We start from the raw sequence: 19,697 nt of genomic DNA, 5'->3' as shown, positions 1-19,697 counted from the left end.
ATGCCATTTGTACCACAGCCTCTCTGAGCTATTTTTTCCCAGGCAGACAAGTCCTAGCATATTGAAACTGCTCCACAAAGTGCTATTCCACAGCCCCTTGTCTCCCTGTGCTCTGCTTCTTTCCACTTCACAAAACTTGTACTTCTGAATCTTAACATAATTTAAATTCCACTAGGAAAAATATATGCACATAAGAAATGAGGCACAATGACTTCTCCCAGCTTAGAGCAATATTAATAAAAGTGTGGCATTAACAAGATATTGATCAGGCTTTCTCTTTAAGTGCTCTTTGAAACTGTTAGATAAAATTCTGTTCTTCTGAGACACTTTACATCATGAGTTCAGAGCGGATGCCAAGGAACACAGCAGTGAAACTTTTTGGGAAGTGCTGTGCTCAAATGCCAGTGATGGACTGGGCAGTAGTGGGTCCATGATCTCCAAAGTCTCTTCTACACCATCCTATGAGTCTGTGTTTGCCTCCGTAACAGGACTCAGCAATTCCACTCCCCTACCATTTCTTGATTACACAGGAAAATAACATAAATCAACACGGAATTAACAAGGTCTTTAAAGCACTTCCCTCAAGGGTGATTCATCTGCAGATTGTTGTAACAGATTGCTTAATTGCAGAGTGCCTCTCAAAAGATTGGAAGTTGATTTTCTTTACCTTCTGAAAGGGTAACAGCTTTATCTTTACAACTTTTATATTTAATAGATTTATAAAGTGGTGATCATTAAAAAAGCTCCAAGTTAACCTGGATATTTGTAAAAATACAAAATCTCCAGAGAAAACAGCACGATTAGGTATTTTAAAAGATGGAGTTCATTTTAATGGCAATCTAATGACTTATGCAGAGCAAAGATGTTTTACATGCTCTGCAGCAAACAAGAATTCCTCAGAACAATGAGCCATCCCAAAGAATGCTTCAGGATTGCTACTGAGCTGACTCAACCCATGTAAACATGATTTTCCACACATGAAAGGAATTTATACAGGCTATGCTGAAGTTCTGCTTATGGCTGGCCTTGAGATTTTGATTGGATCCACAAAAACACAAAGACACAACAGAGCAGAAAGACAGCAGTGCTGTCCACAAAAGCTGAAAAGAGTCACAGAGGAGTGCACATACTTATTTAAAAAGAGAAAAAAAAAGAATAAAGCAAACACATTGCCAAGCAGCAATTAATGAGTGGCTCTTAGGGCAAAAGAAATCATAATGTGTTCCTCATATTGGACTGCCTCTGGTGTATAAAAAAGCTATGTCCCACTTCAATTGGGAGTGCAGCATCCTAGAAGGGCTCCTGTTTCTCTACCCAACTGCCAGCATTCTCTGCTGACAAACACAGAAAACAAGGGTATAAAAATCATCTCCTAAGCGGGCCAGCAGCCACAGGACCAAAAAAAAAAACAACAAGAAAAGCCAAAGAAAAACACAACCACTACCCCTGATTTGTCAGACTCCAAGTGCTGCTACTCTTAGCAAAGCATGACACACTTCAAATTTTATGACAGAAATGACATACTTGGAAATCTGCTGTACAACTACTACTGAGCTCTTAGCTTTCCTTTTCTAAACAGTGTAACAGTGCTCTAACAAACCGCTTCTTGGGACACCTCCCAAGGGATTATATCTCAATATTTCTAACTTGTATTCCTGAGAGGCACCATCCCAGAGGTCTGCATCAGGAATTTACACACTCTGTTCTTTCCAAAGAGAATTCGTAAAGAAGCAGACAACATTGTTACTCCACACTCCTGCTTTTCCCCATGTTTCTACACCAGATTCCTTGAAGAAGTTCACCAGCTATTTGTCATATTCCTGAACCCTGCATATTGATCAGGAATACGCCTCTGTAGATATTGGATTGATGTCTTTGTGATTATGTATTTATATATAAAGAGTTTAAGAATACTTGGTATATAACAAAATAATTCTCCAAGCACTCATCTCAATCTCCAGAAAAGCTAACAAGCATCTTCCTTCTTGTAAGTGGTTTACAAAATGATATATCACAGCCCTTCACAATGTGATTTTTAAGACACTTACTTCCATTTATGTTGCATTGGCAAAAACTGAAAATAAAGTGCACAGTGAGACTGTAAATAAGCCAACTATATTTACACAATGTTGCAGTAATTTTTGCCAGCAACATAAGCAGCAGTGGGATTTTTGCCTGAAAATCACACACTGAGACCTAGCAAAAATCCCAAGCACTGAGGGGAAAGGTGATGCTGCTGCCTGTAAATGAGATGCAGCAGAAGCTCTGCTGTGCCCAGGGGAACACGCAGGCAAGGAGAAGGCTCTGCAGGGCAGTTCAGAGCTGCGTGCCAGGGAAAGGGGAAGGAATTATGTTGTGCAGACACTCCAGAGGGGAGCTCAGGCCAGTGCAGGACACCCAAGGACAGAGGTACCCAAGGGCACAAATCTATACAATAGGGGTTTCACTACTTCCACTGTTCAGGGAGTAAACCTAAGAGCTTCTAAATGCCTACAAAACAAAATGCTAAACTCCAAGTATTTTGTAATCATCCCTACTTGAAAAATTGTCACAAGTGACAGCAAACACCAAAGCTCACTTCTCCTATGCTTACAGACACATGTTCATTTGTATATTGTAATAATCCAGGGGTTGGTTAGCAGGGAGCATAATCCATTAAAGCTGTCTGTCCCCACCACCCCCAGTTCTCAATTTGCATTTAAAAGCATGGAGCCAGTGAAGATAAAGCTGTTAAAGACTGTTAGCAGCTTCAGCAAAGACAGACTTACACCAATAGCTGCATTTTTCTCTTTTGTTTTCCAAACTGCATTTGGGCCACAGGTCACAATAAAAAAAGAAAAGGTGAATTTAACTGCTTATAAAATTGACAATTCCTGCTGTTCGGCTAATGAAATATTACCCTCATTCCAAGTACTTTTAGCAGCTGTATTCATAGAGAAAGAAAACCCAGAGCATCCTTACAAATTGCTTGTAGCACTGTTTGTAGAAGAGTGAGTTACTCTGTCCTGTGACAAGGCATTTACATCTTATGGATGACTTACAGTAAACAGGTTATTTACCTGCCTTACAATGCATTCTGGCTAATGATTAAAAGGGAAATTAATGATCAAATCAATAGCTGCTTTCTGTATATCACCACCCGTCATTCTTGGCACTATATACATGTGGAATACAGGCCTTTCCTTCTTGATAACTGCCCAGCTGCTCATACTGGTATAACATCCAAAAAACCATGGGACCCTTAACTAACTGGGAATATTTATGAAATACAAGGGCTGTGAAGCACAGAACAATTCCACACATTAAAAAGCTGAAAAATAGAACCTGTAAGGCAAAAGTGAAGTGACCCAGTTGGATGTGGGCACAGCTGTGTATACACTGACAGATCTGATCTGGTTATCGAGGTACTTGTTCTGTACTTTCTCAAGTACAAGATAAAGTGCACTGCAGCTGATTATCACTTTCTGACTAAGTGTAATACTGGAATTAAGGCACACTCCTGGGCTACAGTGTAATACACATTATTGTTTCTAGTCAATTATTTATTTGCAGACTGCACAGGAAGACAAACTGGCTCTAACAATTTCAGCCAACCATGGTTAATCCTATGAAGGAAGGGGCAGAAAGCAGAAAAACCAAACAACACCCACCCTGAGAATCACCTATTGGGAAAGCCCTAGGTGAAGCACACAGATGTAAATCGAGGGTCTGGCCTTTTCAGAAGTGGTGAATTAGAAACAGCAGGCAAGTCTTGTGCAACTCAATACCTGATTTTGCAATGTCTTGTAGCAACCTGGATTTTATCTGCAATTGTAAGGCAGGCTTGCAGCCCCAGCAGGAGAGCACAAAAGGCAGCTCTAGGGCATCAGGCCAGACAAAGCAGAGCTGATGGTGGAACCAGCGCCACTGGTCCCACAGAAACAGCCCATGCTGGACCTGGGTATTCATTAGAGCCCTCCTACAGTCCCACACTAATACAGAGGTGATTTCTGGCTAAAAGACACAGCCAGCAGCTCTACTTGTGGATTTACTTGAGCCCTCAGAAAATAGAAGCATTAAGAGCAAATATTTTGGTGTAATAGTGGACTGCCCAGAACAGTTTGCAAACAACTCGGCTATTATAAAGCACAGACAACTGTGGCTGAAAACCACTCACAACTGCTACCAGGAGCAGGCTGACTGCAGTTTAAATGAAATATATTTGCCACATGTCCTAAGGCATAAAATATATTCTAAAATACGCTGAGTCTGACATACAAAATCTGTGTCCCCAAAGGCAAAGAGAGGAACAGCACACAAGACAATGAAAAGATTTTCCCCAAACATGTAATTAAAAAAAAAGACAATGTATTCAAAACAAACTTTCACAGCTCTGTTTTATAGTGATAGAGAGGTCACCTAATCCACTGCCACGCCTTCAGCAGGATCAGCACTACATCTGCCATCCCTGAGATACAAGCCCAGGCACTCCTGAAGATTTCCACAAATCAGTGCTATCTCCCTAAGCAATCCATTCCAGGGCCTCAATATTCTTGAAACTGGGAAGTTTTCTCCTTCCCTTCCTGTGTCCAACCTTTACCTGCTTTCCTGCAATTCAAACCTTGTACTACCTGCCCTGTAACTTCTGCCCCACAGATAACACCAGGGTGACTACAAGGAAGCCAGCAGCACCCAAAATTTATAACCATTTCTCTGCAGCCACCTGACAGAATTAAGGAACAGATTGAAAAGAAAAAAAAAAAGCACAAGAAAAAGCTGGTATGAAACCAACTTGATGTGCTGTGTCAGTTTGAAATGGAGTGCTGATAATTAAGTACAGTTACTAATCTCTTATTCCATGTAGTCAAATACAGTTGTACCTTGCACATGGGCTGTTTGCACCAGGCCCATGCAAGTCAAGCCTTCCTGCAGACAAGATGGCATTTATGGTTATCTCTTATCCACCAGTCCTGTGACTGCCAAACAGACAGAGTATTAGATTAAATTTAAATTAGATTAAATTTATCAAAACCAAACCATGTCATACCATGTTAGTTGTTTTATACCTCTTTGTTATCTCCCAGCTGTCTGCAAATAGTTTGTCTGATAATTTCTTCTGGCATTTCTCATCTCGACTGACACACTTCTAATTCCCCACGCCTTTTATAGCCTTCTTAAATCAAGGCACTAAATATACAAATTTTTCTTTCAACTCTGAATTTTCAGCAATCCTGATAAAGATAACCTCTCCTCTGCAGACAATCAGTAACAGTTTGAGAACATCTCACCAATTCTATATTGGATATCTGTTTGAGGTTTTTGGCCTGGGCTGTTTTTCTTTGACCTTACCTATTTTTTGTTACTTTTAATTATGTTAGCTGACTGCAAAATTACTGTTTTTAAAGAAAGGGCAATACACAGGAGCATTGAAATTTTCTCTTTCCTACTGTTATCAGTTTTTTCTCCTCAAGGAATAGCAGCTAACACTTGGTGGATATTGTCTTTTTTCTGCTAACATAAATGGAGTTACTTCTTGTAAAACATACCTCAAAGGAAACATGATCAATGCACCTTGAATTTGCAGTCTTGCTCTCAATTTTACATTACTATTTCACTTTCACATTTAGTGGCTGCTCTATTTTCTTCCTGCTGGAGTTTAACATGTGAGTGAGGAGGAGCTCAGTTTCACTGAACCAGACATTTAATACAGTGCTTTGAGACCTCAGTGCTCTTCCCAGCCGGTTCCTTTCTTTCATTATACTTGTTTTCATCAGATCTTACTCACAAATCCTCTGAGATAGTGAACATCTCCTCTCCATCTTTTTAAATTTCTTTTTCTTTCTCCTCTCCTTCTAAGCAAAGAGTCATAGAATCATTTAGGATTCTATGAAAAGACCTTTAAGTCCAACCATTAACCCAACACATGCATTTAAGATCACTTCACAGTCACTATGTCCAAAAGATTTCACTTCCCCAGCTGATTTTTTCCAATCTGACTGAAGCTAATTTATGTCTCCCCACTAACTTTTCTCTGTCCTTTGACATCAGAGGCATGGTCACCGGCAAACTCCTGCTTGTATCACGGCCTTCCCAGCTGATGTTTATCTCCTATTTGTTATTCAAATCTTTACCAGAGACAGACATTATCATCCAAATTCTATGCCATGGGTGACACCACTTGTTATCTTCAAGCAGCTTAGCTTACTTGAGCTTGCTGTTTTGGTAGGGTAAAGCACTTGGAATTTTACAAAAGTTTTGAGGCGAGGGAATCTCTCTGATTACCACAAACCCAATTTGGACAAAGCAGGTAAACTCTCAAGACACACAAGGTGGTCTGATAGGTAATTTGATTTACAGTCCATGGAAGAATAGGCTGACCAAGAAACCTGCAAATAGAAATGCCACATGTAGGGCTACCACTACATGTGATGTATATATTTATTTTATTCAGATTTCCCAGGTGCTTTAATTTCTTTGCTTTGGTCTAGAAGTACAAGCAAGCATATTATGTACAAAACAAGCTACTTTTTTCAAACACATACCTGTTATACAAGTTATCCTGACAGATCTTTTAGAGCACTGAACTCAATCTTGACTGTACACTAAAATTTCCAGTTCTGCTTGTTCACCCCGTACCTTTTTTCCATTAGTATGAAGACACCTAAGGCATTTGATTACTCCCTGACTTATCTTCGTGCCTGTCCCATGACCTACATGACTAAGCCTATTTCCCCCCTCCTCCCTCCCCAGTTTGAGTTGTTGTCTAAGTTGCTGTTATTTAGATTTGTTCCTGGAATTTGTCATCCACCAGGTTTTGCTTTAAAGCTCTTTACTTAGGGCTAAAAATCAATCTTTTTTTTTTTTAAAGCATCAATTAAGTTCTCAATGTTATTTTTTCCTGCAAATCCATCTCTTTTTTTAAAAAAAGTAGGAGGTGCCAAAGAATGTACACTTTAGATCAAATGCATGAGATGAAAGCATCCAATCAGACTCACTGAAAACTATCATTAGCAGAAATGAGAGAATTGCCTATACTTCACATCATTTTGCATAAATGTAAAGTTAAGATAACAACTTGCTTTGCAAATATTCAAAAGCCTGTTGTTGAAATGCAACATGAAAGAGTGGGACACCACAATAATAAAATGACCAAGTTTATATATGCAACAGAATGTATCAAAATTACAAGGTTAGTTTTAAATCATTTATGAAATTAAAGGTACAGTGAGTGAAATATATATATATATACACATACATTCAGTCTTTTCAGCTTTCCTTATTAACTACCTGATTCCCTAGTTGTAGCAAAACGAGCATTTCTTTGTTAAACAAATACGTAACTTCTATAAGCTTCTATATCTGAACACATCACTACACAACAGAGCTGAAACTCTTGTACCTTTACAGGCATTTGAATTTGTAGGTATTATTCTACATTTTGGAGATAGACAAAAATCCCTTTCTTTTTTCTGTTTCTATTTATGCAGTGCATAAACACAACTGAAGGAACAGATATTTCTTTCCAGGTATATGATTGTATTTGCTGGCACAACAGAAATGCTAAGCACAAAAAGAAACAGAAAAACTCCCAGATGAGGCAGGTAGAAAACTGCACTGAATAAATTCAATTGTGAGCCTGTTGTCAGGCTATATGCTTCTTTACTATCTTCTATTATTCCATGCCCATAAAAGAGAATACAGTAGATTAATACACACAATAAAAGAGCCACCATCATTACTGCAGCTCAGTCTGACAATCCCCAAATTAATTAGATTTGTCCTAGGCATTCCAAAGGGAAAAAAAACCCCAACATTACTGGTTGGGAAGCAGGGAGAAGAGGAGCTGCAGTGGCTGTTTGAGCACTAAGCTGCTCCTTCAGGACAGGGGGCTCTTGAACTGCCAGCCTGGAAGAAGCAGGCTAATCAACACCTGACATTTTAAAATCTTCATCATTCCCTCACCAAGCTGCTCCACACCTGCCTGCCTCATGTCCTGCACACCATCACAAAGCCCCTCACACTTGCACTGCTGAACTGATTGCAGGATTATACTGCCCAACCTCATTTTGAGAAAATCCTCTGCACAAATACCAGATGAAAAGCTGGTGAGAATTTACCTTCCTAGTCAAGCACACTTAAGACAGCTTTCCTGTTTGTTACCACATATCTTTATCCATCTCATTTTCCATCTTAGTAAAACAGACTATCCTAATGTTTATTGCACTTAGGTGAAGAGGCAACCGATGGAGCAGCTTTCGTGTGTCCCATTCAGAATTATTCTCCCATACTCCCCAAAGCACAATTCACAGCATATGTTCCTCAGGCATCACTCTGGGGCCTTATCAGCTACCTTGCAGTTTGGGTTTTTCCATCCCCAGCCCCAAGCAGATACAGTTTTTCTGTTTTGCTTGTAAAGCTCCAATTCATGCTTTCTGTATCGTTACCATAATTTACTCTCAAGAAACACTCTTAGGTTAGCACTGTGTAACCCTGACCCTATAATCTTACTGCACTGTTGTATTTAGCTTTGGAACTGATTTTGTGGCCTCACATTTATTAGCCTTAGCTACAATACAACAAATGATAGAAACCCCAACTTCCACTTCCTCCCTCCAATTATTCATACACAAATTGTTTACTGTGGATGAAAAGCACCATTTAAAAGTAAAGGAGGTATTAACAAAAAAGCATAGAAACACAGAAGGATTTGGTGTTGTGCTGTTGACTGCTGAAGTTTCCATCTGTTAGACTTTGATCATTTAGGGTAATCCAAGACCCTACAGGACAATTTCTTTTATGGATCAGCCTCACTTTACCTACAAACTGAGCTTTTTTTCCAATGTCCTGCTGAACTCTACTCCAGCAAAGTGCAGAGCAAGGACAGACAGCTTAGTGTATCATGCTCACTATTGCTGCAGGAGAGCTGATGTAGTTAAACCAAGACTTGTTAATTAACTGCTCTAAAATGGAGATCATGCTGTAATCCCACTCTGAACAGATTTTCCTCCTGAGGTTCATTCCTATCTGCCTGTTACTGTCATCTTTACACTGTTGGTATTTTCCTTTCCTTAACTTCTGAACAGTGCTCTGTTTCTTCCAGGACCTAAAATAAGTTGCTGCCAGGGCCCCTTCCTTCTCTCATGTTCTCAGATATCACAGATCTGTAGCACACAACTTGCATCTTATGCAAGGTGCCCACCTTCCCTTCTCCACGTAAGCACTACCAGCTCTTATTAAAAAAACCAAGGAAAAGGCACTGCTGGTGGTCTGTGGACTCAAAGTCCACTCATCACATATGATCCTTTATTCCAACCTTCCTCTCCCATCAATTTAAACAGCAGCAACCACAATTGAGCCCAAAAGTCTGATGTCTCCTACCTGCCTGCATGGTCCTCACTCTGTGTGAAGTTAGCTGCAAATGTGACAGAGAGGGGAATTTGATGCAATTGTTTTGCCCCTTTTATTTCTTCATTATGTACATTTCCCCAATTGCCTTCTTTTCATGATCTCATTTTCAGTTCTATTTTCACACTATTTTCTCACATTTTGATGCTAACAAGCAGACCAGGAACCTTACCCACCTCCTTCTTTCTGGCACCTCCTCTGCAATACTTTGAACACCTCTGTACAACTCAACCCTTGGGTCAATGTAATTATTTTCCTGCCTTTTTGGCCTGGTTATTTCTTTTTCAGCAGTCATTCTTCAATCACAAAATGTAAAGACATTAACTATTGGAGACACTCCTGCTCCTGGACAAAGACAGAAGATTTCTCACCATTCCCAGAGTATTGTTACACAACATCACACACAAGAAACTGAAACCTCTTCGAGTCATGGCTTTCAGGAGGCAATATTTCAATACTACCTTCTCCCAGTATTTAAGACACACTACATCCTTTCTACTTCACAATCCACCAAATCCTTTTCATTTTTTCATTGAAAAAGAAGACAGGAAAAGAAACCTAAACCCTTGCACAAGCTATGAACATGTGCACAGAAAACTGAAGGGAAGGGAAATAATTAACAAGTAAGAATTGCTATGAAGGTCCATCTAACTAAACAGCTTATAGGAAAACCTGTAAGGTTTAAGTCTGAGCCACATTGATTAAAGCCAAAATGTTAATGCCTATAGAAGTAGAAGACAAAAAGGTCTATGTAAGTTGTCATTATTAAAATGCCTCGGGGAAACTTTCTTATGGTAATTTAATCTGAAAAGGTTAAAACCTTAAACGGTATTATGTTCAGTCTGTAGGCTGTGCTTCCATACAATGAAAGAGGAACATACAGCTTGCTCTGGCAGAAACACTGACTGCTGCTATGTGACCCGTTAACTCCACAGATTTAAGGGAAAAGCCTAAAGAGAAACATGCCACAAAGTACTTAAGCTTCAGGCAATGCTCAGCGGTTCTAATGGGCTGGAGAACACCAGAACACCGGGTTTCCTATGAAACACAGCTCCAGTTAAAGCCTAAAGACCCAGTTACACAGAAATACTTAGATGTTCCAGCACAGTCAAGATGCAAATTTACCTTCTGCAACTCCACTGGAAAGACAGGCTGAGTTGGCAGATTCTTTTTAACCCTCCTGTGGCATGCTCTTACAGAAATAGTTTCTCATCTCACCCATAAATTGGTACGATCCTCAGTTGGTATCTTGCCTCCATGATTGTTGAGTATTAAATAAACCACAGATAAACAAAACAACATGATTATAACTGTAATGAGATAGTTTTTAACTGAAAACTCCTACTAAAAGGAGAATTCAATCTATTAGATCAAGATCTGCTGGGCTAGGGTCTAACTAGCTTCAGGATTCTAGTCAAGCATAAGTGAAAGATGCAGGAATGGACAAAAATCTGGGAAAGTACAGAAGTAGAATGTTGCCTATTTACACATCTCAAACATTGGTAAGAAAAGTTCCCTTTAGAAACCAAACCCTTTTATTTAGGTAAGGGATTTTTAATGTCACATTCTTAGGCGTGACCTCTGAGGACACACTAACAAAATGAATTATTGAATTTCAGGCTGAGATGAAAAAGAAAAAAAAATATGTAGGTAAAGATGTAAAAGGCTGTCCCAAAAAGGAAAGAAAGAATTTATTCTCCATGTTTCTGGAGAACATACTAAGTAGTAAAAATCTTGGATTACAGCAAGAAGGAACCAACTCAGAGTAACATATGGATTTTTTTTTCTAGAAGAACTGTGAAGCATAAGAGCAGATGAAGGCAGCATCTTCAGCTTTTTCTGTCTGGTGAAGGAGATGGTGGACTTGATTTTCCTGAGCTCCCCTTCCAACCTTCTCAATTGTCAATTGCACATTTGAACTTTACATGTGGTAAATGTGTAACAAACACACTGGAGGTTTAACTTCTTAAAGAATCTTGCAATTAATGTATTATGCATTCAGATTTTTCTTGGCATGACACAGGATACGGTCAGTGCTTGCCTTTGTTTCTACCATTTGTAGCTCTACAAAATTAAGAGAGTCTAACAAAATCTATTTACTCTTGCAAGCACTGGAGAGCTACAGCTCCCAAGGTTGTAGTGAAGCTCTGGAAGCACAGGGAAAGGCTCTGCAGCAGCCCCTTCCACAAGGAATTAGATTAGAAAAAAAGAAGTAGATCACTCCCAGGCAGTCTGAGACCTGGGTGACAAATCTGAGTCATGTATCACCTACGAAGGATTAATACTGAATTACTAATGTCCTCTAGAGTAAATTGATAGAAATCCCAGCAGCTTTTGGGTTTCCAGTAGGCCAAGCTCAGGTATCTTTAACTCTCTGACCTTTTCACAGCAGTCTTGGAACTGGGGTGCTGCAAACTGCAGTAGGAGCACACACTGTGGTCAATTCACCAGCAAGGGAAACTTCCAAGTTTGTAGGGTTGTACCCTACAAAGTCAGGATACTCCTAATTCATCTCAAATTTACTCCAAAATGCACTCAGATTTTTGCAATTAAGAATAGGCTACTCCAAACCAACAAAAAGCTCACTAGTTAATTGCTCAACAAAGCCTACACAACCCATTATAATTTTAATTATATTACTGACTTCAAAGATGGCACAAAGAGTTCTAAAAATGAACAGCTTCACACTTCATCTGTCATCGTTTACAACTCAATGTCTGAATCTTTTCCCTCATCTAAGCAGGAAAAATGCACTTCAGTACTGCAGATTGAAAGTCCCTGGACAGAAGTCACAGAAGGTTTGCTGAACAAATCACTGTTTTAGTACATTGTCAGACAAAGAATCCAGAACTTGGAATAAAACTTGTTACCCCCATATCATTTAGATAGCAGTAAGAACTCTATCACCTACAATTTGCAACTTTCTGATGATACACGACTTTTGAAGGAAGAAAAATACAAATAACTTAGTAGCATGGAAAGGCGATACAGGTGAAGGGCTGAGGGAAGGAAATACTTGTTAGCTCTGGCTGACACTCAGAGGTTTTTCCTCTGAATTCTGCCCTTTATGAGGTTTCCATTACATTGCCAAAGACAAAACACCAGAGGCTCAACCCTTTGGAGTTCTCCAAACAGGCAGAAGGAACTTTACATAGATAACAACACTTGGCACAGGCCCTGCTGCACTTCAACGCTGTCCAAGGGAGTGACTCACACAACTCACACAAGGCTTTCAAATTTAATCAACATAAACCCCTGCTTCAAACTTGCAGCCAGCAGAGAACCTTACATGACCTCTCACACCTCTTTCTTACACTCAGGTCTACAGGTATTTGCATATTCTAGAGAACTATAAAACTATTAATCACTTCACATTATTGGTCATGTTAAATCACAAGGCAAATGTGATGCTCACGAAGAGATGAGGAGTTAGAAACAGAAGAAAAGCTCTGATACTCTGGGAATCTGCAAAAGGAACCACTGCACTGATTTTAGCACCAGCATGCATAAAATCTGGTGTCCTTTCTGAAAAAAAAAATATACTTAATCTCTGGGATACAGCTTCCCTATATTCACTTTTGGTAAAGAGGATGTAACATCAGCTTCAGAGAACTTCTGTGAAGCTCTTAAAGAGTAATAGATTTGTTCAGCAGTTCTTTCTGATTTGGTTTTGTGGCTTTACTTCTTTTAAATGTCTGGGTTTTTTGTGTCTCTACTGATCAGGGACATCTACTTGCATGGGAGTGCAACTTTAGCAATGCAGTACAGTGGAAATCTGAATTCACAGATTCATTCTTTTTCCTGGTAAAAATCACTTAGAGCCTCTTACATTAAAATAGTTGCATGAGAAATACTTTAGTAATTAAATGTTAGGATACCTCACAAGCAAAAAATCACTTGGACACCACTGACCCAAATTCAGTATGTGAGGAATAAGGATGTGAAAAGTCTGACAAGATTTGAAATTCCCTGAAAAGACACCTAGAAGATGGAAAGAAACTTCACCTGGGAACGAGAGCAAAGCAGCTCCACCTGCATCATCCTGCAGGGGGAAGATGTGGAAATTTACCATTTTTTGGTGATTTATTAATTGTAGCAACACACTCAAGCAAAAATCAAAGTTTGGTTTAAGTTTGTACCAGACCAACACACCCTGAAGGTGAGTTTGGCAGGAATTTAAAAACATGATGTTATTTAATACCTTACACCTCTAAATTCTCTGATCATGGGTATCTTTCAAACTCAAGAGCAATGGCTGCAAACAAGAATCAGCTCTGCAGGGTAAACCATGCCCACACTCCTAGTGACAGACACTGTCTGTGCTGCGAGGGAAGCAAGCTCTGCCTCCCACCAATAATCCCAACTGCAGCACAGCCCATGGGAATGCTGTGCCTTTCCCTACCGTCTGAGGGTGTTTAATGTCCTCTCCTCTGCCTGGAAAACATCAGCCAGGAACATTAGGGAAATGCCTTTCTACAGCCTGGCTTGCACAAATCTCAGCATTGCCACAGTTTATATCAGAGTTGCTCTATGCCCTCATGGCCTTGGATAAGTGGTATCTGCCTGTATTCCTACCAAATCACTGGGAGCACAAACTTGCTGCAGCAAAACCAAAACAACCCTAGAGACAGCATTACAAAATTATTCAGAATGTAACTTTTCTGTATCAACAGGGAAGAAGAGCTTAATGGTCCTTTTGAATTAAATTCTTTGTTTATCACATCATTTCTTAACTTTTGGTGTCTGTAACATCTTTTCCTTCCCATCTGCTTTACTTTCACTGAAAATCTGAGTGTGAGGGTTCAGCACTCTCCCTCACATTTTAAGCTGCTTTCTGCTCCAGCACTGAGTGCCTGATAAGAGAAGGGCTGTAAGTAGCTGTTCTTTCTCTCAGCTGTCAGTGCAGCAACAAACTCAAAATGCTAAATACATTTGTATAATTCAGCCCTTCTGGTTCTTTGAAAGATCTGCCCCTGAAAGAATTTTTAGGGCATTTAAAGCTTATAAATGCATAAGAAGTTTTTAAGAGGAGACATTTAAACAGTGTGAGAAACATCTTAACTCTGAGGGTCATCGCTTGCACATGTATCACTAAGACCATCAGGACTGCTGAAAATCTATTTAAGAAACATCCTTCAGGAAAACATGTCACCATTTTAGCTAACAAACTTTACACTGTTTATAAACTAGCATGTTACCAGACATTAAGAAGCTTTTCTTTCTCAGTATTTCCAGGACAATCAACACAAAAATAGAGTGGTATCATCTTGTTTAGCACTTATGAAGAGAAGTCTTTCCATTTTAGGCCATGAATACATGGCTGGGTCTGGAGCAGCTGTGAAAAGCAGAGCAAAAATTTGACAGTGCCTTTAAAGAAAAAAATCTTTCTCCTCTTCTACTGAATAAACTGAAATAAGGCAAGAATCGATGAAGCACTTTGTGTTTCTTCAGTGCCTTTACACAATGAGAGATGCAATCATCTGACAGGAAAGTCTTCCTAGAACTCATTTCACACCACAACCACCTCCACTTAACAAACTCTGAACAGAGCCCAGCATCGACGTGCTCAGTGGCAAGGCTTAGAAACCACGGAACATCCTAAATTATAGTTCTGTTACAACATTCCCTGCACGGTTCATAAAGCAGCAAAAGGTCACTCAAACAAATGACTGAGGAGGGTGATGGTGGGAAGGGGGTGGCCAAGCGCCCCTTGTTTGTGGGCAGAGATCGTTTCACCCAGCAGAACCAGCCCGGGGTGCCGCTGTCAGCAGCCACCTCCTGGTCCCCTGCCACAGTGCTGAAAACTTGTATTCCCTTGTCTCCAACACCTCGTCTCCCTTAGATCTCACACAGCAGCACCAAGAGCAGCCACCACAGCTGCTTCTGAGAGCAGGAGATCAGGATAAGTGGGAGCAAGGGAATACATGAAGGGTGAAAAGAAAAACCTCCTTGACTGAAGCTGCTGTGCTACCCCATAAGTATCTCTAGTGTAATAACAGCAGTGCACAATCAGTGCTGCACAATGTGAGAAGGAAATGACCATTGCTGGATCTTGTGTTTATTTTATTTTTCTAGTACAAATCCAAGAACCATGTAGATTGACCTCCTCAAACCAGCCCATCATTTATAAACCCTATGTTTATAAAAATCAGTCTAAACAAATATCTCTTGTATTTTGTATTTCTAGGTTGCATTTTTGTCTAAAGACATTCACCTAGCTCCTGTTCAGTGCAGTAAGCAATTACTTTCAGAAGAGGAAGGATTCCAGCTCTTACTGAGAACTTGGCTGTACTAAATTAGTTAGATTTCCCTGTAATGGACTTTTAAACATAAACAGGCTCTTACACACCAGATTAATCCACTTTCATGATTTTAAAAGACTGCCTGAAGCTAGATGGCCAGTCTGCTATTCCATTTATAGACACTTAATTGCACCCAGTTTTTATTCATTAGAATTTAAGAGGGCTTAATACCTCCGAAATTAGGACCCTAATAGCTGTTAGAAGTTACATATTCGCTAAGCAGCAAACAAAAAATCCAGAACTAGTCTTGGTTTAGAGTGTCTGCTTTAAGACACTACGCTGAGAACAATGTGGACATGCATCCTGTTTATTCAGCAGGCAAGGACATACCAGCCCCCAGAACTAGAAGGCACTTTTACACCACCATGACAATGAGAGCAAGCACCACAGTTCAACCCCAGTGCTTGCCTCCACAATCCTAGCAGGCAGGAAAGAAAAAAAGAGAGGAGAGGAATTTCATACTGGAAACAGGCAATAAACCCTCTAGTACCACAAAAAGTTACACCACTACACAGTACCAAAAAAAATTCAGTTTAACCAATGTTGCAGACAAGTTTTATGCTGGCAACACATTCAACTGAAGCTCTGTTGATGAAGACAAGCCTTACCCTTCATGAATTTTCCTTCACTGTGACCCAAAGGAATAAAGACCAATAGACACAGGCTGTGCTCAAGACTGTATATTGTTCAAGTGTATCTATGGATGTACACTTAAATACATGTAATTAATCCTTTCATATACCCTTATACCCACAGAAACAGAATTATCAGTGACATACTCAGGAGACTATGGTTTGTTAGGGAACAGTAGTAAAACAAGTCTGTTTCTTTCCCATTCAGCTTAGACAGCTGACAAACCTCTTAAGGGGCAGGCTGATCAATTTCTTGATCAATTCCTCATCCCATCAACACTTTGAAGTACTTACAGAAGAAGCAGCAACAAAGATTTGACACAATCTGTGCATATTGTGAGAAGAAACATAAGGAGTTAATTGACATTTTCCTACCACATATTTTTAGACAAACATAAAACCGATGTGCTGGATCAGACCCAGAGATCCATTAGCCCAGTTTCCTCTCAGACAGAGCACGTTATTGGAAGCTTTTCCAAGGGTCCTGTAAGGTCTGTTCCAGGTCTGTGAAGGACAACTGCCCTACCTTTATGGCACACAGAGACCATGGAATAGGTATTTTCCACTCTGAAGTCACTTACTTTCAAGTCTGTCCAAAACATTCAGTTACATCTGAGGGTACTAACACACAAATGTAAATAAATTCACTATTAATAATAAACTTTGTTTTAAAAGTAAATATTTATTTATGTCAGCTATAACGACAAAGTTAGATTTTTCCATGGTAAGTCTGCACGCTCTGACAGAGATAACAAGCCATGAAACAAACATGTTTTAAACTCTCTGCATCTTAGGCTCACTGGAAGGAAGACCTAAACAGCAGATTTTTCTTGTTTGTTTTATTTTGGGTTTGTTTTCAACAGGGCTGCTTTGTCGGGAGTTTTTGTTTTTAAATTTGTTTTTACCTTTTAAACGCTTCAGCAGGGTTCCTCTCGCATTCCCCGGGCTGCAAGAGACTCTGAATAGCAGGATCTCTTAGTTTGTCCTCGAAGCCCTGGATCAGTCCGCTGCGGCATATCTGTGCGACCAACCCTCGGATGAAGCCTCCAACACAGAGCGTGTCCGAGTCCTGGGCCCTGCAGAAATGGAAGGCCAGCGCCTGGCGATGCAAGCCCCGCTGCAGGTTGGCAGGTGAGCTTGGCCACAGCAACTCAGTGCACAGGGCTGTCTTGCCACTGCCGGGCCCTCCTACCAGCAGCACACCCCAGGCAGCTCCTTTCCCGGAGACAACACCGCTGTTATTCCCAGGATTGGCTACAAGAGATGGCTTGTTGGCAGCGCTGCTGCCGCAGCTCGCTTTCTCCTGGAGGCAGTGCTGAAGCTTGTGGAAAACCCACTCCCTACAGTAAAACTGCTTTCCCTGCAGCAAGCTGGTTTGAGCCATTTTATAAAGCTTCTTCTCCTGGACGTGTCATAAGCTGCAGCACATCTTCAGCATCTCAGGAGCGGGGAGACATCCCGGCATGGGACGCTCTTGTGCACAGAACTTGGCAGAGGTGACAGCAACCGGGCACCCTTGCTCAGGGTAAAACTCAGCAGCCTCTCCTCTGCAGGACGGGTGTCACTCCATCTGTGCCCTGTGCTGGGACCAGCACGGCACCATCACAGCTCAGCTGACATCGTGCAGCGGCGGCTGGGACCAGCCCTGGGCGAGACTCCTGGCGTGGCTCACAAGTTCACGCAGCCCCATGGCTGCATCTGTGGCTCAGGCAGCTGTGCGTGTTCCCAGCGTACAGGGGAGACAATGCATCTGGAAAAGCTGAGGGAAAGCCAACTTTGCAGTGTATACTGAACGCCTTTCAGCTCTAGGCATTAATCTCTCTGGATATACACACAGAAAAAGCTGTCCATAATAAAATGTTCCTTCTGGGAATTTCATAAAAAAAAGCGATTTCTCTTCAGAGTACTATATACACACCACAAACGTGGCAAGTACCACTGACTAAAGCAGCCAGTCTGGCCGGCGAGCTTTGCAGACTTCATACATCTGGGAGAGTGTCCGAGAAGTGCTTCACATTACGGTTTCTTATGCAGCACAGGCGACGGGGCGGGGGGGAAAAAATGTTTACAGCTTCTTATTTCAATACATTCGTAGTGTCTTCTTCAGGAACTTGATTCTTACTGAACCTGTTCTCAGGTATCTCAATCGCAAGATGTCAGAAGAGACAACATCTTCCCCTAGAGCTCTGAAATAAAGGAGACAGCACTTTTAACCCTACATGCAAGTCATAATTCAGTCAGCTGCAAACGCAGACAACAAAGACCAAAGTCAAGGGCTCGAATTCCTTATTCTTCCTAATACTGTTGAATTAATCAAGAGAGCCGTTTTAAAGAAAATTTGTCGTTAAGAGGCGTGATCAGCCACATGCAAAAAAATCCCCAACAACAAACAATGAGCAGATATGACAGTGGCCTCAAAACCACAGCAAGTCTTGCATTTTCTCCCGAGGAGAACCGAATATATCCTCCCATGCTAGAAACATTCCTCCTAGCGAGGCTCCACCAGCGAATCCTCTCCTCACCCCGCGTTCCTGCTGCCGGCTGCGGGCGTTTTCGGGACTTTGTGCAGCAGCAGCAGGGCAGCGCTGCTCCCCGCACGCTTCTTTGTTCGCGGCGGCAGCAGCGGCGCCCGGCAGCCCCGGGGTCACGCCGTGGCACCCCCGCCGGCACCGCGCACCGAGCCACCGTCCGAGCCGGCCCGGGCTCGGCGCTGCCCTGCCCTGCCCGGCCAGGCACGGCGCGGAGCCGCCCGGCAGCGCGACCCCCTCCCTCCGGGGAACCCAGAGCAGCTGGGAGCGCCCAGCCCTGCCCCGGCTCCGCGTCCCGTGCCCGCCGCCCTCCGCCGCGCACACACCCGGCTCCGCACGGGCACCCGGCGGGGACCCCCAGCCCCGGGGCCGGTGTCAGCCCCGCCCGGGCAGGGGCCTCCTCCCGCCGCTCGCTCACCTCCGTGGCCGCCTCGGCGCGGCGGCTGCTCCAGACGGCTCCTCTCGCCGCTGCCCGCGCCCCTCCTCTTCCTCCGCCCGGCCCCTGGGCTCCCGCCCCCGGGCGCCGCCGTGCCAGGGCCGCGGCCACCCCGCTCCGCCGCTGCCTCAGCCCGCCCGGTGCTCTCCCCGCTCAGCGCCTCCCTCGCTCCCCGCTCCGCCCGCCCCGGCCCCGCCTCGGCCCGCCCCCCTTCCCCTCCGGCGGGGGGGACATCTGGGGCGGAGGGAGACGGGCGGTGCCCCTGCCGCCGCCCCGGGCTTTGTCCCGGCCCCGGGGCCGCCCCCGTCCCGCCCGCTCCCGCGGCGCCTCCCGGCGCGGCCCTGCAGGGGGCGGCCGCGCCTCCCCTCCCGCCGCGGGCCCGGGGATCCGGCCCGGCCCGGCCCCGCTGCCTCAG

General features: G+C 42.6%; 1 protein-coding gene across 2 annotated transcripts in view; it reads right to left on the bottom strand.

Moving 5' to 3' along the window:
* Nucleotides 1–19,496, bottom strand: part of ANKRD50 (ankyrin repeat domain containing 50) — a 38,833-nt gene extending 19,337 nt beyond the window's left edge. The window contains exons 1-2 of one of the 2 annotated variants that reach the window (XM_074542017.1): nt 19,173–19,496; nt 17,224–18,504 (exon numbers count right to left, since the gene is read on the bottom strand). In XM_074542017.1, the coding sequence (XP_074398118.1) occupies nt 17,224–17,702 (479 nt within the window). In that variant the 5' untranslated portion in view covers nt 17,703–18,504; nt 19,173–19,496. The remainder of the gene's footprint in view (nt 1–17,223; nt 18,505–19,172) is intronic. The other variant, XM_005485623.4, reaches the window with a different exon arrangement.
* Nucleotides 19,497–19,697: the final 201 nt, after the last annotated feature.

This window comes from Zonotrichia albicollis, chromosome 5 (assembly GCF_047830755.1).
Source record: "Zonotrichia albicollis isolate bZonAlb1 chromosome 5, bZonAlb1.hap1, whole genome shotgun sequence".
NCBI lineage: Eukaryota > Metazoa > Chordata > Aves > Passeriformes > Passerellidae > Zonotrichia > Zonotrichia albicollis.
Note: the sequence above shows the minus strand (reverse complement) of the source record. Positions and strands in the feature narration are given on the sequence as shown.